The sequence below is a fragment of the Sus scrofa genome, chromosome 17 (genome assembly GCF_054392235.1).
Source record: "Sus scrofa isolate SSC_HxYL_T2T_F1_AM1 chromosome 17, Sscrofa_HxYL_maternal_Yorkshire_Landrace_v2.0, whole genome shotgun sequence".
Taxonomy (NCBI): domain Eukaryota; kingdom Metazoa; phylum Chordata; class Mammalia; order Artiodactyla; family Suidae; genus Sus; species Sus scrofa.
This window is the reverse complement of record NC_139399.1, coordinates 47,091,280-47,112,663: the sequence shown is the minus strand read 5'-3', so window position 1 is coordinate 47,112,663 and position 21,384 is coordinate 47,091,280. Positions and strand designations below refer to the sequence as shown.

At 50.5% G+C, this 21,384-nt stretch overlaps 1 protein-coding gene across 50 annotated transcripts in view; it reads right to left on the bottom strand.

Moving 5' to 3' along the window:
* Window positions 1–21,384, bottom strand: part of EPB41L1 (erythrocyte membrane protein band 4.1 like 1) — a 134,675-nt gene that overhangs the window by 58,549 nt on the left and 54,742 nt on the right. For 32 of the 50 annotated variants that reach the window (XM_085003756.1, XM_085003751.1, XM_085003754.1 and 29 more), the window contains 2 exons: window positions 1,608–1,798; window positions 297–461 (listed from right to left, as the gene is read on the bottom strand). In XM_085003756.1, coding sequence (XP_084859882.1) covers window positions 297–461; window positions 1,608–1,784 — 342 coding nt within the window. In that variant the 5' untranslated portion in view covers window positions 1,785–1,798. Of the gene's footprint in view, window positions 1–296; window positions 462–1,607; window positions 1,799–19,062; window positions 19,248–20,765; window positions 20,849–21,384 lie in introns of those variants that run through there. The other 18 variants (XM_013985338.3, XM_001924835.7, XM_021078018.2 and 15 more) reach the window with 3 other exon arrangements.

Here is a 21,384-nt window from a genome sequence, read left to right as displayed (position 1 = left end):
GGAAGAGCCCAGGTCCTCAGCCTACTGGGCTACAGATCAGCCCCTAGACAGTGGCTCCTTGCCAAGGTACAGCCACCCTGAGAAACCTTTTCCTGGCACCAGCCCTGTGCCTCATCTAATTCTCTTTGCAATCACAAGAGCCCTCTGAGCCTTGATGTCACTATCTGTGCAAAGGAGGACTAGCTGGGACTTCTCCCCAGAATGTGGCAGTCAGTCCAGGACGCCATGAGAATGGACGCCCTCTGGCTTGGCCAGTTGGCCAGGGACAAGACCTGTGGCGCTGGGTTGCTCCCTACCTCCACCTCACACTCATACTCAGAGGCATCGAGCAGAGTGACTCGGCAGATGGCACTCTTGAATTTCTTGGCAATCTTCTGGGGTGATTTCTGGGCCTTGCTGGGCGTGGTCCTCTCTGACAGGCCATCGGCCTCCCCGTAGTCCTTTTCTTCCATGTCTAGGCTCTGTAGGTCCAACCAGGGAAAGGTCTGGTCAGTGAGCTTGAAACTATAGCATTTCATCCAAATGAGATGCAATAAAAAAGTAGCTGGGAGCTCCCGCTGTGGCCCACCGGGATCAGCGGCATCTTGGGAGTTCTGGGACACAGTTTCATCCCTAGGGCATTAAGGATGAGGCGCTGCCACAGTTGCAGCTTAGGTCATGACTGTGGTTCGGGTTGGCCCAGGAACTCCATATACAGCATTGGGGGTGGGGGGGAGGCAAAAAAAAAAAAAAAAGGCAGCTGGCATTAAGAGAGACCCCAAAATGAGAGCCACAGCCCTCTAAGAATGCCCCCCTCCCCTGCCCCCAGTGACCAGGATCTACGGTGGGTGTGTACAGGAGGAAAGCCAGAGCTTCTGTGTATAATGGGTGGGCTCAGGTGAGGGGTCCACTGCTTCCCTGCAGGTCACTGCTGCTGTGGGCAGCCTCTGCAGGCAGGAGCATCCTACAAACCACACTCAGTGGCCAAAGCTGTCCTGTCTCTCTAGAACAGGGCATGAGTTATCAGGGCATGGTTTCTTCCTCCTTAGTCTGTCACTGGGTCGAGAATGAGGCCAGGACTGATCTTGTGAAGGGAAGGGAGATCAGAGCCCTGCCCATGAATCCCAACTCTGCCACTGACACCCTCAACGACCTTGGCCCAGCCCCCACCCTCTCTGGGCCTGTCGTGAATTAAGGGAGATGGGAATTTGATGGCTAGATGATCCCCTAAGTCCCTTGTCTCTTTAGGGTGATGAATTTTGCCCTGGAGTCACACTGGGTTTGCCAAGATAGGATGGACAGGCCTCGGGGAGAAGAAAACAAGGTGGAAAGAACAAGGATTTTCAAAATCAGATCTAGATTTGACTTACACTTCTATCACTTTACAGCAATGGGACTTCAGGTAACTCACTTCATCGTGCTGGGGCTCTGTTTCCCCAAGTACAAAATGGGGGACTTAATAGTTACTCTCTTCGGTCTTAGAGAGTTTAATATAAAAATGAACACAATGTCCCCAGCACAGTGCTTAGCATGTAATGGGTCAATAATACATCTTGGTTTCCTCCTCTCCTCCCTCCTGGAGGACTAGCTGGGCAGGAAGAGGGACGTCCATGTCCTCAGGCACACACCTGTTCAGCAGGCCGAGCGTCCTGCTGGGGCGGATGCTTCTCATTGGAGTTGGCCTCGGGATGGCCGTGGCCTGCGGGGGTCACTGGGGTGGTTGCTGTGGCAGCAGCCTCAGGCTGCTGCGGGGCCTCCTCCTGAGCCTTCTTCACCTCGGAATCAGGGCCTGTCTCTGTTGTCATGGTGACCAGCACGCCTGCATTGGCACGAAAGAGAGAGCACGTGATGGGAGAGAGGGGCAGTGATGGTGTGACAGAGCAGAGCGAGGGGGACAGGAACCACACACGGAGAGAGACAGATGGAGACAAATGGACAAAGAGCCACAGGAGAAGGGAGGGAGAGACAGAGGCCGTGAGGATGGGAAGGGCATCATGAGAAATGAGGGGCAGCAGCCGAGGTCACAGCCCTCCACCCACACTTGTGTCCATACAGCTCCTCAGGGACTCCAATCTCTTGGCCCAGGTCTGAAATCAGGGCCCTTCCTAGGGGTAAAGAAGAGTCTCTCCAGGGAGCCTCCACGCTGCCAAGAGCACAAAGGACAGTCAGTGACCACCTCCAGGCAGGCCCTCAGCCAGGCTATCTCTCCAACCACAGCACCTGGTACACAGTAGCCCTTCAATAATGTTGGATAAACTGAAGCTCCCTGGGCTCTTGGCCCTTCAGTACTGATGCTGGGCAAGGCTTTTCATGCTCCAAGCCTCAAGGACTCCTGCGCCCTGATTTCACAGGGATGGTATCAGGATGGATGCAAAGGGACAAGACAGGAAGGTACTCTTAGAAAAGGCAATATACAAACAACTCATACAACTCAAGAGCAAAAAAACAACCCAATTGAAAAATGGGCAAAAGACCTGAACAGACATTTCTCCTAAAAAGACATATGGATGGCCTGTAACTGGCACATGAAGAAATGTTCGACACCACTAATTATTAGAGAAATGCAAATCAAAACTACAATGAGGTAGAATGGCTCACACTGGTCAGAATGGCCATCATGAATAAGTCTACAAATAAAAAATGTTGGAGAGGGTATGGAGAAAAGGGAACCCTCCTACACTGTTGTGACAATGTAAATTGGTACAACCACTATGGAAAACACTATGGAGGTATCTTTAAAAACTAAACAGAACTACCATGTGATCCAACAATCCCACTCCTGGGTATATATCTGGACAAAACTGCCATTCAAAAAGACACATGCACCCCTATGTTCATTGCAGGACTAATCACAATAGCCAAGACATGGAAACAACCTAAATGTCCATAGATAGATGAATGGATTAAGAAGACGTGGTACCTATACACAATGGAATACTACTTAGCCATTAAAAGAAAAAATAATGTCATCTGCAGCAACATGGATGCAACTAGAGACTCTCATACTAAGTGAAGTTACGTCAGAAAGAGAAAGTCAAATGCCACTCATATGTGGAATCTAATATACAACACAATGAACCTGTGTACAGAAAAGAAACAAACTCATGGACTTGGAGAACAGACTTGTGGTTGCCAAGGGGAGGGGGAGGGAGTGGGATGGACTGGGAGTCTGGGATTAGTAGATGCAAACTATTGCATTTGGAATAGATAAGCAATGAGGTCCTGCTGTACGGAACAGGGAACTATGTCCAATCACTTGTGATGGAATATGATGGAGGATAATGTGAGAAAAAGAATGTGTGCGTGTTGCTTACATATATATACATGTGTGTATGTCTATGTGTATATATACACACACATATATATATATATATATAAAACTGAATCGCTTTGCTGTATGGCAGAAATTGACAGAACACTGTAAATCAACCATAATAAAAAATTTTTTTAAATAAATGGAGGAATTCCCATCATGGTGCAGCAGAAACGAATCCCACCAGGAACCGTGAGGTTGCAGGTTCGATCCCTGGCCTCGCTCAGTGGGTTAAAGATCCCGCATTGCCGTGAGCTGTGGTGTAGGTCGCAGACATAGCTCGGATCTGGCATTGCTGTGGCTGTGACATAGGCCAGCAGCTACAGCTCCAATTTGACCCCTAGCCTGGGAACCTCCATATGCCAAGGGTGCAGCCCTAAAAAGACAAAAGACAAAAATAAATAAAAAAATAAATAAGTAGAACAAAACCTGCATAGCCCTGATGATGTAAAAGTCAGGAGAACTGGGCTCAGGCCCCAGATCTGCCACAAATGAGCAGTCAATTTGGCTCACTAGGACTCATCCAAGAAACAAGGGACTTAGAGAGAAATTCCAACAGATTATTCTTATCATTTCTGTTTTAGAGCAGGAAATGAAGATATTTCAGAGAATCAAGGACCTACTGCCCAGCTGCTCTTTGGAATAAGCTAATTGCAAAGAGGAAAGGAGACAAAGACAGAGAATGAGAATGGCGTGGTCCCAATTTATATTAAAAAAAAATCCCAGTAACTTCAACAATATATCTTTTGTGTTTGTATACATACAGTAAAAGATCTAAAAGGATACACACCAAACTGTTAAAAGAGGTTAATAATTCAGAAGTAGATAGAGGAAAATAAGAGAGTTCCATAGGGTGGGATAAGAGAGGGATCTTCATTTTTTCTACTTTATACACTTTGGAATTACTTGTAAAATTAAAAATAGGGAGTTCCCATCGTGGCTCAGCAGAAACAAATCTGACTAGTGTCCATGAGGATGCAGGTTCGATCCCTGGCTTAACCTCGATCAGTGGTTAAGGAGCTGTAGTATAGGTCACAGACGCGGCTCATATCTAGCATGGCTGTGGCTATGGTGAAGGCCAGCAGCTACAGCTCCGATTCGACCCCTAGCCTGGGAATTTCCATATGCTGCAGGTGCTGCCCTAAAAAGACACACACATACATACAACTCACAAGTTGTTTGCTTTTTTAGGAAGGCAAAGGATGCATTCTAACCCCCATCAGTGGAAAAAAACCCTCCTTCAAAAAAGTTTGGAGCTAAAACCAGGGCATGAGAAGTGAGGAGGAACCCTCACCCCTGCAGCATATGGAAATTCCCAGGCTAGGGATTGAACTGAACCTGCAGCTACCAACCTACACCACAGCCACAGCAACACAAGATCCGAGTCACATCTGTGATCTATGCCATAGCTCACAGCAATGCTGGATCCTTAACCCACGCACGAGGCCAGGGATCAAACCAGCATCCACACAGATACTATTCGGGTCCATTACCACTGAGCCACAACTGGAACTCGCTGAATCCATCATATTAAATGAGAAAGATCCAGATGAGACTTGACAGGTCTCTCCCCTCCTCAACCCCACCCACCGTGGGGGCCTTTGATGGGCAGATAGACAAACACTGCATCCACCCTGAGCTGTGCTGTGCTCCCAGCCCCAGCTGCAAGCTCCCTTTTTTTAATTCTTCAGTTTCTCCCCTGCATTCCAGGTGTCGCCAGCCCTGCTGAAAGCAAAGGGCACTGGACAGAAAGCCATGAGCCCTGAACACCCAACACAGCCACTCAAGAGCTCTAGAGCCCTAGATAAGGCACGAGCATCCTCAACGGATAATGAAGATAAAAAGTGGAACGCTCTGTAAGCTGGAGCTCACTGCACAAATAAAAGGGTTTGTTGTTATTGATGCTGCAGTGAAGAAGTGAGATGAGAAGGAAGGGAAGGCCGGGGTCCACTGCCTCATCCCCACCCAGAAATGTTTTCCACTCATGTCATTACCCTGGGCTTTACAGATACAGTGTAAAGCCACAGTTAAATAAAGGCTCTCTGCTGCTCATGTGACACTAAGTGCCGATCCTGTGCCAGAGTACAAAGTAACAAGAGCTGCTCCAGAGGAGCTCACGGCCTCGTGGGGTCAAACTGAGACGTATCTGCCTGGCTCTGGATTTCATCTAAGCCTGCACTGGAGGATATCAGCCATTGTGCTAGATAAGGCCTAGAAGGAAGAACCCTTAAAATAAATGCCTGCTTAATTTTGCTTTCAAAAAAAAAAAAAAAAAAAAAAAGAATCCACAGGCTAATCTGTATGTTTTGTGCTGGGAGAAGCAGAATCCACATGCCCCTCACGGGTCCAGGCAGCCTAGAGGCTCTGACACATCCACTCCTCCCCTCTGCCTCTGTCTGATTTCAGCCCGTTCTCTCTGAACCTTTCCCGGGCATGCGTCTTCTTGGAAATAGCCAGGAGAGTAATCTTAAATAAATAGCCCTGTCTTTCACTGCCTGGGTCTCCAGCAGAGCCTGCTGGCAGTGACTGTGCGGTACTGGCAGAACCACAGATGAGAGGAGCCACAAGGTTTCTGAGACAATTCAATCTCCTCCTCTTTTACCCGTGAGACCCAGAGAGCAAAAGAGGCTTGAGGAACAGTCATTTCCTCAGACAGGTTCTCCCTGGTCCAGCCCACCCACCAGTCTCCCCCACCCAGCCTCCTGACTCCCCAGGTCCTAGCTCTGGGTCCATTATTCTTTCCACTGCACTTTGCTGCCTCAAGCAAACCCCAACAGAATCTTCTCAGAGGAGAAAGCACTCAGGCCCCCAGCTAGAAACCAAGGAGGGGGCACGAGCCACCCACAAACTCCAAGGCCAGGGGCTGGTTAGATAAATAATGGCGGATCCACGCTAACAAGTGAAAAAAGATGATGTAAAAAAATCATGAAAAATATCTGAGTGAAAAAGCATGATACACGCCAGTTTGTACAGGTTGACCCTATTTTGATTAATGCACACACACAGATGCAGAAAAGTCAGCAAAGCATTAATTATGGTTGTTTCTAGATGGCAGGAATACGAATTATTTTTTCTTCTGTCTCACTGTAGATATTTTTTTCTACTTGGAGATTTCTTGAATGGTTTAAAAAAATTAGAAGTTAAAAAATAAATTTTTCTGGAGCTCCTGTCACGGCACCATGGAAAAGAATCCAACTAGGAACCATGAGGTTACCAGTTCGATCCCTGACCTCACTCAGTGGGTTAAGGATCTGGCGTTGCCGTGAGCTGTGGTGTAGGTCACAGATGCAGCTCTGATTAGACCCCTAGCTTGGGAACTTCCATATGCCGCAGGTGCAGCCCTCAAAAGCAAATAAATAAATAAATAAAATTTTCCAATGCGCATGGCCTGGTATGACAGGATGAGAAAGAGATAAATAAAATCTGTTTAAATTTAAATTTTTTTATGAATTAAAAAGGAAAAAATTACATTTTTTTTTAAACCTATGATGAGATCCTTCTTTATTTCACAAGTGTAGGGATAATGGCATGGTTCTCTCAATGGGGCACAGCCAGTGAGCCAAGAACCTGGCCTTGGCTTCTGCCACAGCCAGTCACGTGGGCCCAGTTCTGCCCAGGCCCAGGTCAGCACAGACTGACGGAGCCTGCTGGGCGGCCAGGCCCTGTAGGGGACCCAGAGGGCCATGTGCTACTTCCTGTGGAGCTCACTGCAACACGGGAGGAGGATGCTCACCCAGGAAATCGTTGAACACCCCAGTAGGATGTGGCTTAGATTTGCCAGAGGATGTTTCAGCCTCTAGAAGATTCTAGGACATGGTGATCAGGAGTACAGCCTGGGGTCTGTTCCCAAAGAAGACTTATAGCTAGGGAGTAGAGGGTGAGGTGGAGTTAGGTTTTGAAAAAAGGAAGAATCTAGACAGGTGACAGCAGGGAGGGCATTTGGGCTGAGTCACCACGTGGGCAAACTCCCAGGAAGGGAAGCGGGTAGGGCTGCGCAGAAGACAGGGAGGAGCCTTGACATCTTGACTTCTTGGAACAAGGAGCCTACAAAGGCGAGCTCCAAACAGCCTGGCAGGAGGGATGGGTTGGAGTCAGAGAGAAGAGAAGGAGCTGGGGGTGGGGGAGCCTTGCAAGAGTCAGAAGTGTCACTGCTGGAAAGGTCCAGACTCCCCTCGGTGAGCCCCACAGTTGGCCAGGCCCAGCATTAGGGACTCCATGCATAGGCATCTCGTGGACCCCTCACAGGGCAGCAGGACAGGGGGCAGACCCACATCAGTCAGATGCAGACCCAAAGTCCAGCTCTACCAGTGATGGGGCAAGTGACCTTGCTCCCTCCCTCGCAAGGTGGTGATGGAGCTTCAGGAAAATAGACAGGACACCCAAAAAGCAACCCTGAGAGGGTCTAGAATTACAAGCAGTGATGGGAAGCCACAGTGGGGACCAGTCTGAGAACCAGGAGTTCAGAAGCACCCAGGAACAGATAGTGAGAGAGATGTGCTAAGAGACAGAGGCCAGCAGAGCCTGACTGATGACACTAACATATGAAAACCCGAATGCACAGGATTAGAAAAGTGAAAGGTCAGCCAGAGAAGTAAACGCTGACGGTGCCTGTGCCAGCCCTGTCTGCAGGAGAGGGGCCCAGTAAGGCCCAGCATGCCTGCCTGGCCAGGTCTGGGGCCAGCTCAGCAGGCTGTCAGCCTCTGATACTATTCAGTATTGCAGCCACTGGCTATCTCTCTGGCTTACCTTCCCAGGGCACTGAGCAGCCTTTGGATGCTGTGGCTTTCCATCTGGGTGGCCTGCAGGGGGAGGGTGTCCTAGCCCAGCAGAGGCAGTAACACTTGGCCTGCAGTCCTACTACTCATTAAAAATGAATTGACTGGTTTATACATCAAGCTCGCCCACCAGGTTTAGCATGAATCAGCATCTCTGAGTCCAGCAAATTGAATTTGTTCTTTCTCTCCAGCTCCATGTCTGCCCAGGTCCAAACCACTCTCAGTTCCTGCCTGCATGGCTGCCCCAGTCTCTTCCATGGTCCCCCTGTGGCCACTCGGGCCCTCCTCAGGTTTATTCTCTACAGAGCAGCTTCTGGAATCTTTCCAGAAGCCCAACTGGATGCCCTCTTTATCTATTTATTTTGGCTGCGCCCACAGCATGTGGAAGTTCCCAAGCCAGGGATCGAACCCATACCACAGCCATGACCTGGGGAACTACAGTGACAATGCTGGATCCTCAACCCACTGAGCCAGAAGAGAACTCCAGATGCCCTCTTTAAAACCTCCAGTGGGTTTGTTCCCTGGCCCAGGGCTGTGAGTTAAGGATCCCGTGTTGCCTCTACGGCTCGGATTTGATCCCTGGCCCAGGAACTTCCATACACTGCGAGTGTAGCCAAAAACAAAAATAAAAAAACCTCCAATGACTTCCCATCAAAATAAAACAAACTCATCAAAGCTGCAGGTCCTGCACATGGCCCATGCTTCAGCTCTTACCACGAACCAGCCCGTACAGCCACCATCACTGTGATGACTGTGTCCCCCTGGCTTTCTGTTGGCACCTCAGCCACACTAGGCTTGTTCGTGTCTTGGGGCTTTGCCCTCAGTGGTCCCTCTGTGTGGATGGTGGGCTGTCCCCTGTCTCTTGGCAGCTCTCACCCTTCAGATCTCAATCTTTGTATCCCTTGACCACTCTGTCTAAGGTGGGTTCCTCTTTTTTTTTTTAGGGGGGTTACAACTGTTTGTTTTGTTCTGTTTTTTGTCTTTTTAGAGCCGCACCCGTGGCATATAGAGGTTCCCAGACCAGAGGTCAAATTAGAGGTGTAGCCGCCGGCCTATGCCACAGCCACAGCAATGGGGGATCTGAGCTGTGTCTGTGATCTACTGCAGCTCATGGCAACACCGGATCCTTAAATCACTGAGCGAGGCCAGGAATCAAACCCAAGTCCTCAGGGATGCTAGTCAGGATCGTTAACCGCTGAGCCACAACGGGAACTCCTTCAGCTGGTTTTTTGGTTTTGCCATTTTAACCACTTTTAAGTGTAACAATTCAAGGGCATTAATCACATTCACGATGCTGTACAACAATCACCACTGCTTCCAAAATTTTTCATCGCTCCTCAAGCAGAAATTCTGTTCCCATGAAGCAAGCATGCCAAGTTTGGTTTTTTTCGTAAGTTCACAAATAACTTATATTTATTGATCGACTCATTTGTTTCTATTCCTCCTCTAGAATATAAACTCCACCAAGACAAAACTATCTGTTTCATTTTTCATTTTTCCCAGGGCTTAGTGCAGTTCTTGATAAATAACAACAACAAAGCGAATATTTATAAAGTTTGCTATTTTACCGGCATTGATCTAAGCAATTTTACATCTATTAACTCGTTTAATCTTCATAATAGCCTACAATAGGTAGTCTTTTTTTTTTTTTTTTTTTTTTTTTGGCTGCACCTACAGCATACAAAAGTTTCTGGGCCAGGGATCAAACTTGCGCCATAGCTGTAACAACACCAGATCCTTAACCCGCTAAGCCCCCAAGGAACTCCTATAATAAATAGTCTTAGCATCTTCATTTTACAAAAGAAACTGAAGCACTGAGAAGTAAAATAATTTGCCCAAGATCACACAGCTAGTAAACGGCAGTCCCAGAAATTTGAACTCAAGAGAACCTGGGGTCAGATGGATGGGTAGACAGATATATGGAAAAACAAATGGGCGATGGGTGGATGGAACACCGAGACAATTTCCAAGTCTAGAGACACCTGGGCTGCATTCACCTTGGGAGACTTTCTGGCTACCATCCAGCCAGCCTGTCCTGACAACCTATCAGACCTTGAGCACCTGACTTCCATCCAAACTCCTAATATGATCATCCTTGTTTTACTGATGAGGACACACAGGCCCCAAGAGGACAACCAATTTGCCCAAAGTCACAAGGCTATGCCAAGTCTCTCTGGCTTCAAAGTCTGTCCCACTATATGGCATTTCAGCAGCCTCAGGGGGTTTGTCCTGTACTAATTTCTCCCAGGGATGTAAAGCTAGCTAAGGAAAAACTTCCCAAGATTGAAAGGCAACTACGCTGAGAAGTGTTGAATTCAGAATCAGGACCACAGTTTCTTTTTTCAGTTCTGTCCCTTCCCATCTGATGGGCCTTGGGCAAGTCACTTCTCCATGCTGAGCATCAGTTTCCGTATTTGTCAAACAGGGATGAGAGGCCCATCATCTCACATCAGTGCAGGGCTGTGTAGAGAAAGGATGTTTCAGAGAACAAAAGGACTTTGAAATGCAAAAGTTCAGTCACACTAAAGACAAGAGATTCTCATCTCATCACAGATGTTGATGATATAGGTACTGAAAGTGTGCCTTTGCATATATATGCACAGCAGTGGAACAGCATGAAGGCACCCACAGCCAGGAGTGTCCATGGTTATGAGCAATTACTCCCTAGCCAGGAAGGCTCTCTTCTACATCTGAGACACTGATGATTTCTGCCCAGGCGTTTGTGGAAATTCTGAACCAGGTAGGAAGGAGCGGAGAGAGAAAGAGAAATGGACAGGGTGTGGAAGACACCAAAACACCAAGAGAATACTAAGCAGAAAGTGAGATTCTTCTGTTCTGAATGATGTAGGATGTTTTCAATGATGACAGTTTCTAAGACAATCCTTCTTTCTTTTGGAGGAAGTCAGGAAGCACACCTTCCCCTCCTACAATCCCCTACAACCATCTCCTGGGCTGCTGGTCCCTACGTACACCCCCAGCACCAAGCCGTGCTCAAAGAAGCAAGATGCTGAGCTCTTGGACTGTCCTTTGAACCCCCTTGCCTCCTGATTTCTGCTTGCCTTTGGCCAATGGGAGGCACTGGCAGATGAGAGTGTGGAAACAGAGAGAGGCAGATGTATATCTTCCCAGTTGCCCTCCCTATGGTCCTGGTGGTGGCTGAAGGCCTCTGTGACAGCTCCTTGCACAGACCCAGCCAGCACTGAATTCCGGTAACCCCATTCCCTCCTTCTGCTCATTCAAGCTGAAGGGACGTAACAGTTTCCGTCACTATGAGTCTCTAGGTACCCTTTGTGGGTTCCCTTAACCCTGCCCTCAGCCTTATAAACATCTCCAAGTGGAAGCATCTGAATGGAATTCTGCTTTCTTCCAGAATCTGACCGATACAGCACCTTACACTAAACAGAGGGAGGGGAGGAGAAATTGGGAAGAGGCTGTATAGACTAGTGGTTAAGGATAACACAGGAGACCAGGAGATCTTGAACACCCCCTTACCCTCTCTGTGCCACCCCTTACCCTCTCTAAGCCTCAGTGTCTTCATTTGTAAAATCACCACAACAATCTTACCCACATCACAGGTTTACTTTGAAAATTGAATCAGATCATGCCTGTAAAGCACCTACATGCCAAAAACCACAGTTAGGCCTCAAGAAACATTAAACTTTTCATCTTTAGTATTGAGTCTGAAGGCTCAAGTGTTAACAATAACATTTCCTTGGAGCAGGAATTACGGACTTTTTTTTTTTTGGCTTTTTAGGGGGTTCTCTATGTTACACAATTTTTCTACTATGAGCATCTATTACTTTTGGAGTCAGAAGAGAAAAAAAAAGAATTAAAAGAAAAAACACAGTGAGAGAGAGAGCGAGCCTATTAAGACTTATGCTTCCTCCTGGGGAAGATGTTACTTCCCATTGGGATTTCCCCAGTGCAGAGCAGTCACTCCCTCGAGTGACAATCTCCAGGTGAACAGAAATGAAATGACTGCCTGTGATGAGGGAAGAGGGGGACCCTGTGTCTCCCTCCCAGCCCAGCCCCTGATGGAGGCAGGGGGTGGAAACCAGAGCTGGGTGCACAGTCACTCTTACTGCTGCTCAGGTCCATACACGGCAGTGGGGAGACAGCAATTTGTCAGAGGCTTGTGGTACCCATGGGCATTAAATAAAACCAAGCAATGTGAAGAGGCTGCCACCAGTCGGCACTGGCTTCTTGCCCAAAGGTTTCATGTGCCACCGTGGAGCCACAGACTGATGTGCGGTTGTAGGCCAGGGACCACGTGACGTAGCCAGAAGTGCGGAGTAACAGCATCAGGAAGGAGAAGCGCCTTCCGCGTGGACCGCACTGATGACTGCAGAGGCAGACGGAAACCTCCCTGTAGCGGGACATCCTCTGAGAGGCGGACAACGAGCTGGCTGTCTGCCGGGCTTTGTCTCCTTTGAGCTCAACAAGGGCCACACGAGATAGGTGGGCTTATTCCCCAGGCTTGTTGAGCAGACTAAGATCACAGAGCTAGTCAGTTCGAGTAGAGCCAGGACTTGGACCCAGGTCTGCTGGCTCATAGTCCCAGGCTCTTCCCCCTCAATCCCGCTATATCCCACCACCTCCAACTTGCTGTTAACCATGTAACCAAAGCTACCGTTGCTCTGGATGTAGAAATAATAACAGCAGTTCAACTGCTCCCACAAGCAGGGCGCTTTACAATCTAAAGGATCCTTTTATAATCGTTTCACTTGGACTTCACCCATCAGCAGTTGGTGAGAGGGAGCATGGAACAGCAGTTACAAACACAGGCTTTGGAGCAGTCAGTCCTGGCTCCACTGGCTTGGGGACCTGGGGCGAGTGACTTAACCTTTCTGAGAGCCAGTCTGAGCATGTGAAAGACCTCCTCCACCTCAAAGGCATTTAGTGAGAGTTAAATGAGACAAGGCAGTGAAGCTCACTCAGCACCATTTCTGCCACAGAGCAGATACGCAGTCAGTGGCAGCGATGGCTCTCATCAGTAAGGCTGTCACCGCCAGACAGGTGGACAAACTGTGGTCCTGGGAAGGTCAAGAACTTGTCCAAGGACACTCAAGGTATAAGCAGCCGTGTGGCCCAGGCAGCAGCTTACAGCAGCCAAAGGGAATATGAAAATTATGCAGGTGAGCTCCGTACTGGGTGAATGAAAGGAAGCGTTCCCCTGAGACATCCCCACCCTTTGAGGGTGACAGAGACAGACCTCCTCCCAGAGCCCAGTCCTAGCATCCTTGCCGCTCAGGTTGCACTGAGAAGGGAGAAGCAGCAGGCTTTCTAAAGCAACCCTTCGCCACCTCGCTGTTTCTGAATCTCTCTCACTTGATTTTCTTTGTTTAAGCATTAGGAGAGTTCATTGTCAGCATTATTTAGAGTACAGTAAAATTGGAAACAACTCTAAATGTTCATCAATGGGGGCTGGCCAAATGAACTAGGATTTATCCACTGAAAAATGAATTACAAAAGCACTACATATATATTGGGGACATCTTTGAGATGCATTTTATATATACTGACATGGAAGGATGTCACTATATAAGACGAAAAAATGTAAATTATAAAATAATAATGCAATTTATGGTCCCATTCTGGTTTGTATGCTTATGTAAGCATAGAAAATATTCCAGAAGGACCCACACCACACTGTCCTCATTGGTTACTTCTGGAGAGAAAAATTTTGGTTGGGGAAGCAAGGAGAGGATATGCATCTTAATTACTAGCATTTTCCCCATAATTTGTTTGTAATTAAAACTAAAGAACAAGGAGTTCTCTGTGGTGCAGCAGGTTAAGGATCCGGCATAGTCACAGCAGCAACTGGGGTTGCTGCTCTGGTGCAGGTTCTATCCCTGGCCCGGGGACGTCCACATGCCGTGGGCACAACCAAAAAGAAAAAAGAAAAAGAAAAGAAACAATACAGTATTTTTTTTAAGGTTTGTTTTGATCAGTCTTATTTACTTCCCACAGTACCTGCTGTAGCACCACTTCTGCCTGTTCTATTCCAATCTGTATCTATGGTCAGACCTAATTTTATACCACTTTAATCTGAGTGCTCACAGTTTCATGGTTTTTTTTTTTTTTTTTCATTTCACATTAATTGTATCAGAAATATTTCCACATTATTATAGGCATCATTATCATCACAGCTAACATGCATGGTTGCTTCACTATGTGCTAGTTCCCAAGCTAAGAACTGTACATGCCCTAAAGCATTTAGTCTTGACCTGAATGCAGGTACCTGGCCCTAAACGCAGGTACTCAGATTATCCACATTACAGATGGGGAAACTGAGGCTTAAGAAGATGAGCAGGTTTGCTAAGACCTTACAGGTCGGTAAGGACAGAAACTAGACTTAAGCCCTGATCTCTGCGCATCCCCAGTCCTTGCTAGGAACCTCTCCATCCTACTCCCCTCCTGGATACTTAGTGGTGAGCCAAGAAGGTGGCAAGGCAGGAAGTGGAGACCCAGGTCCTGGGTCTTCCTACTTGCGTGACCTTGAGCTAGTCACTTCCCCTCTGTTTTGTTCACTCAATCAATTCTTCCACCAGACAAGCACTTGCAAATCACTCAGCCACACGCTGAGGATAGAACAATGAATAAAACATGAACCCAGCCCTCAAAGAGATCAGAGCCCAGCCTGAATTTTTTCCGTGTAGGGGAAGGCTCTAACCCTGGCCCCACCTCTGTCACAGGGACAGGAAATGAAGGATGCAAAGGAGCTTCACAAGCGCACAGCTCCATACACTGCAAGGGTAAGTATTTCTGTGGCTGTTCACGGCTGCATATTATTTTATCCACTAGATGTTCCAAAATGTTCTCAATCATCTTCCTATTGTCGGGCATTTAGTCCCAATTTGCTGCTATTATGGAAGAAGCTCTGATGGGGATTCATCCAAAGGAAATTATGCAAAAGGAAAAAAAAAAAGCCAGATGCACAAAGAAGATACTGCACAACCTTCGGAATGACTGAAGGGAGAGAAAAGCCTTTCATCTTAAACTCACGAGGCTATAAACCACATTCACGCCCCTGTGGCCTTCCCCACCCCAAACTGCCCCCCACCCCCAGCCACAGGGATGAGGGGGACCATTTTAGTGCATTTTCAACCTTTCTCCTTCCTTGGCCCTCCAGGGCCACAGGACTGCTCTTTTTCCTGCAGGCTATAGTCCATCCTCTCCTTGTGGTTCTCATAGCTGCTAAAGGGACCTTCTCAGACATGGTTCTGTCACACCCCAATGCATGCCCCATTCAGACCAAACACCTGCAAAGGTTCCCAGAGCCTCCAGGCTCCGGTGGAGTGGAAATACCTTAGTCTGACATTTGAGAGAGACTAAAGGGGAAGAGAATGTTTACTGAGTCCCTGCCAGCATGGCACTTAGATCCTTTCTATAACAACCACCATCATGTGGTCTCAGTGAGATAGGTGTTCGTCCTGATTTTACAGATGAGGAAACTGAGGTTCAGATCAGCTAAGTGCATGTGGCTAAGAGCATGTGGCTGGTAACAGTGGAGCTGTAACTAGAGCTCAGGTCTGGCAGATTCCAGAGTTTTGCCAAAGACCCAAACACAAGCTGACTTTCTGACTCACCTCCCAGTACCCTCAGCCCCCTACACCATCTGCTGCATACACACCAAGGCCGCTTGCTCTTCAAAGACACCCCTACTTCCCTCCCCCCTGACATGGGGAGAGGGTGCCCTGCCCCCACAACTATCAAAATTCTACCTAGCCTTTGGTGCCCAGTGCAAAGGCCTCAATCTCCTTGAAGCCTTTCCCGATCACTAAAAAGGGGATCCATGCTTACACAGGCAACGGCATACCCTTGACCTCCCTGGGTCAAGTCCCCGTCCCTCCAGGCTAGACTGGGAGCCTCCTGAGGGGAGCGATGTTTTTCCAGAGGCCATATAGGACCTGCAGGAGGTACTCAGGGGAAATTTTTCAAATCAAACAAAACCGAACATGACCTCTGAGAAGAAACTGCGGGCTGCTGGCATGACCATCAGGAATGTGGCTCTGACTCACACTGCCGGGATGTGAATCCTAGCTCCCCCATGACCTAGCTGTGTGACCTTCAGCAACTGTCTTTCCCCTGCTAAAACTCTGTCCCTTTAATCTGTAAAATGGGAAGAAGAATTCCAACTGTAAAGGGTTTTGTGAGGCGTGTATGAGAAGATTTTGACAAGATTGTATGTTAAGTCCTTAAAACAGTACCTGGCATATAATAAGTGCTCGATAAATGTTGGCTGCTACTATTCTTACCCACAGGCCTCCCACCCACAGAGGAAGCAGTGCCAGCCTGCTCCCACCTGTCCGCCCAAGCTCAGGTCCCCTCCCCACAGGGCCTCCTCGTCACAGTCTCAGCCAGGACCCCTGCATTCCCTCCCTTGTATTTTCTGGCCAATGAGCTCCTATCAAATGTGGCAGAGGCGAGTGGCAGGGCCAACCAGTCTTAGAGCCGACAAGCCTTCCCTCATACCCAAAGGGAGTCCACAGTGTCCCCACTTCTAAGGATCCTGGCCAGGAAGCAGAAGGCCACAGCCAATCCCTCTCTCAGGTTTTCAGCCGGTACCCCTCTGCCTCTACCCCTTAGGACCATAGGAACACTCGGGCCACAGGGCCACCCTTGCCTCTTAAGATCCAACATGCAGTCCTCTCCACCTGCACCAACCCTGGTGCATCGGTTGTCTGGCTCTGCTAGACACCAACCTGGTGCTCCCAAACACTGCCCCCAGTAAAATGTCATGGTGGAGAGAGGGGCTCTGGACCCAACCACACACTTTCCAGCTATGTAACCTCAGGCAGGTGATACAGTCTCTCTGAGCCTTACTCATCTTTATAAAGTGGAATAATAATAGCACCCTCCTGTCAGGGTTGCTGTGAGATAATGCAAAGTACTTATTGCCCCAGTGCAAGGCAAACACTAAGTACTCAATAAATGTCCTTGCTCTGACTGGCTAATCATTGGTATTACTCCAGATAGAGATTATTATCCTCTTTTAATAAGTGGAGACACAGAAGCCCAGAGAGGATCCCAAGGATATCCACACTGGCGCTAACACAGAGGTACCTCTCACCTCGGCTGGTCTGGTGAGGAGACCCTCTACTCCCCACCGAGGCTCAGGTCCAGAACATGCCTGGGCACCCAGCATCCTCTTGGCTCTGGACCCTCCCAAGAGGGACCAGCTCTACCTTGTTACCTCATCCCTGTGACAATTAAAAGGCCCATTATCTATGAGGCAACCTGGCCCTTCCTCCTCACCCTTTGGGGCAAGGGCTGGGAGATCAATGTAAGGGCCCCTCCCAAGGGTTAGCCTCAGGCTCCATGCCGTCGGTAATGCCCGGAAGCAAGCATTTGGGATGTAAGAAACCCAAGCCAGTTAGAAGAGCAGAGTACATAAGCACTGGCTCTCACCCAACTGCCTATGACCTTGGATAAGTCATTCTCCTTCTCTAGGCCTCATTCAATGCTCCAATATTTACTGAATGAGAACTACAGGTCCAAGCATTGCTCTTACACGCTTTCTGTGGAAGCAGCCTTCCATGAAGCTCACAGCACTGGGTCCAGGGAACTGTCACGTGGCCCAGGAAGGGTATAAATAGGAATAATGCCCCCTGAGCTGATCTCCTCTAGGACTGCCTTAAGGTGCCCCTTAAGGAACCATGCTCTGCATACACAAATATGGCGCATGGGATCACCAGGTAGGCATGACCTCAAACTGGCCAGCAGAAGCCAACTTTATCCCTGCATGGAGCTGGCAGAGCCTCCCTAGGCCACAGTGGCTCAGAGAGGAGGCTGGCACAGGCTGCCTCTGCCGCAGGCTCCATCTGGGAGGAATGGGTGGGCAGACCGACACACAGTTGCCTCTATTCTCCACACCCTTGCCCAGGACGGGCAGCACCGATTCTTCCAGGAGCTTCTGAGGGCACTATACGTATCCCTAGCTCTCAACCTGGCCCAGCTGCTAACTGAATCTGGAAGCCTCCTAATGCTGGGAGGTGGGGGAGAAACGGAGCAGGTGAATGCCACACAGCCCCGGGAAGGCCCTAAACCCAGCCTTTCACTCCCACCTTTGGGTGCAGAGGAGGAGATAGACAGATCCAGAAGTGAAGGCAGGATCACAAGGCAGTCTCTCCCCCACCAATGTATTCTCAGAGTTGGGGGTGGGGGGGGGGGGGCGGCAGGCACAGGGGGAGCAAGGACCATGGCCAGCAGCCACAAAGGCAACCTCAGAACTCCCTCCAAGTCCTTGTCTAGCCCCCAAGGTTCCGTGGGCCACTCAGCGTCATAGCTCTGCCAGACAGTGGCCTTAGCACCTGATAAGTATCCTGGTAGCTGTGGTCACTTGCCCTGCTCCCAAGACCCCAGCCTCTTGGGCCCTTGGATGTCCCCAAGTGTGAAGGTGCCAGACACAACCCGGACCCACAAGTCCTCTCCCTCTAATGGGTGGGGGCAGCCTCAGGCCAGGACAAAGCCAGGCCAGAACCGCAGAGGTCCTAGGGCTTTCTATCCCCCCAGCTTTGGGAGACTTGGAAGGGAGGTGGGATGGGAAGTGAGCCTAGAGTGGTGAAAGGTCTGCAACCAGAGGGTGACCGTGAGGGTTGGAGCTCCCCAACGTCCCAGCCTCCAGCCAAGTGACTGGCCTGCAGCATCTGAAGCCTGGACAGAGATGTCCGGAAAGCTCCGGCCCTCCACAGGGGCGACAGGAGTGGTCCCAGGGAACAGAGTGGGCCAGCCCAGCACCCAGCAACCGTTCATCCCTACAGCAAGCACCAGCCCCCGCCTGCCCACCTCTCCCTCCAGGCCCTGGGGAGGCTGCAGACCTGGGAGGTAGGGAGGAACAGCAAGGACCTCCCCGAACTGCCCAGAGGGCCCACAGCCCGCAAACTCAGTTCCTCCCGGTCTGCCCCCGTCGTCCCCCAGGGCTGAAGGCTGGGCCTCCATGTACCGAGCCCCCAGCCCCTAGTGCCACCTGATCCCCGCCCCTCACGTGCCTACCTGGGCCTGGGGGTCCCCATCTCGGGCAGGCTGGGCGGGGGGCGCCCCCTCGGCTCCTGCGGGCCAGCAGGCCGCGGGGCGGGGCGGGTGCGCGGGGCGGCGGCGGGCTCTGCGGAGCAGCCTGTTCCGCGACACCCCCGCCCGCTGATGGATGCCGACTGCAGCAGCGGCGGCGGCGGCGGCTCGGCGTGCGCCGGGGGCTGGGCACCGTGCCCACAGCCCCGGGCCTGGCGCCCGACGCGCGGCCAGCCCCCGCCCCCGCCCGGCCTCCGCGCCCAGCCCGGGGGCAGCCGCGGCGCGCCTGCCTGCTCCCTCCCGGCGGCCCTGCCCCTGCCTCCGCCTCCTCCCCTCCTGCCTCCCTCTCCGTCTCCCCCTCTCTCCCTCTCTCGGGCTCCCAGGCCACCTCCTCCCCGGCGCTGCCACACCGGCAGTTTCCGGACCACTGCGGGACTGAGCATCAGAAGCCAAGTCCTGCGCCTCCGCTGCCCCCCACGCCCCGGCCCCCACGCCCCCAGCTCTTCCCGCCCAGGCCAACCCCTCTGGGAGGACGCGGCCGAGAGGGAGAGGGAAGGGGAGGAGGGGAGAAGATCCTTGACTCAGAAGGGGTGACTCAGCCTCAGTGGGCCTCCCAGCCCACCGAGCCCAGCCGGATACCCTCACCTCCCCCCACAGCTCAGAGCAGGGCAGAGCCTCCCTGGCAATCAGCACTCTTCCCCCTCCAGAGAGGTCTCCCGTATGCCTGTGTGTATATGTGTGCATTTGTCCATCTGTGCTTCCCTGACAGTGACCATAAGTTGTAACGGTGGGCCCGTGTACAGACGTTTCTGGATGTGCCGGGTGCATCCAGGATCCAGGATGACGGGGATGGGGGGTGGCCAAAGAACCTGTGACACTGGCCAAGGGGCTCAAAATCGAGTGAAGCCCTGCTCCCCACCTCCCCCAGCACTATTATAACAAAAAGCGTCCAGACCACCTTACGAGATCCACAGGCCAGGACTGCCAACGGCCTGGGTTCAAGTCCAGCTCTGCCATGGGTCAGCCAGTACCTTGGGGCATGTTGCTCTCCTGCTCTGGGCCTCACTTTGCCAACAATGAAAGAAAGGACTGGATGTACCCATTTCTAGGGGTCCCAGAAAGGCCTGGGGAAGGCCTAGAAAAAATAGTGTGTAACCCACAACATGATCTCCCAGGATTTCTCCTCATGGGTCCACGTTTGCAGCCCACATGACCCCTGCTCCCTAACCACCACCATGACCATCCCAGGCATGCACATCTATTCTTTCTTTCCTCAAATAATTCCTGAGTACCTGCTATGAGCCAGCCACCGTTCTAGGCACTGCAGAATCCATCACACTGGAAACCGCAGAGGTCCAAAGCTGGGAAGCCCCCAGATAAGAACCAAGCCAGCACCCCACCCCCCACCCCCATGCTGCATTTCCTTCAGAGTCAACCTCACCACCAGGCGGTGTCCCTCATGAACACATCACCTGCATCCATCTCTACTCCCACACTCCAGGGACAGGCAATTCCCTCCCTGCCCTCTGCCCTCCCAAGACGGCTGCTCTACCATGGTGACCTCTTCCACCCCAGGTCCCAGTACCAACCCCAGGTCCTCCACAGAATGAGGCTGTGTCCCCTCCCCAGCATCTCTCTGAGAGTCCAAGATAGCAACTCTGTCCCTTCTCCCCACCCCCAGACCAAACCTTCTCTTCTCCAGGTTAAACATGACGAACTCCTTCACCAAATGTTCCCAAGACACAGCTTCCACGCCTTCACTCTCTCTACTGCCCACTAGGCTCAGGAGTGGTCAGAGAGCAGAAGGCAACCAGCTCCTCCCAGTCCTAGAGAAGACACTCTCCCACTAGACAGGAGACAGGAAGATGGACAAATAAGCACAGGGCCAGTTCACAGGAGGACTAGAGTCCTGCTGGGCAGACTTCCTACTCATTTCCTCCTTTGCCTTCAGACTCCCCAGCTTCCCAAATTTAGTTCTTCCCAGGAACTCCCCAGGCCCTCAGGGGTGTGGTCTTGGGCAAGTCACTGTGCCACTCTGGGGGTGCTTGAATTCAATTCACCACACATTTATTCAAATGGATGAATGAAAGATCAGTAAAACTTAGGAGTAACAACAGATGAACTTATTGTTTCATACACACATATGCTAAGAGATTTCTGACTGCTGGCAAGTATTTTTTTTCCAGATTGACTCTCAGCCTCCTCTGCTTGTGGTCCTCCCAACCCTGGGCTCCTGTGGGCAGGACAAAGCCAAGGGGCCAGAGCCCTCCGTTCCTCCTGGTTCAGCTCTCCCTCCCTCGACCCCCC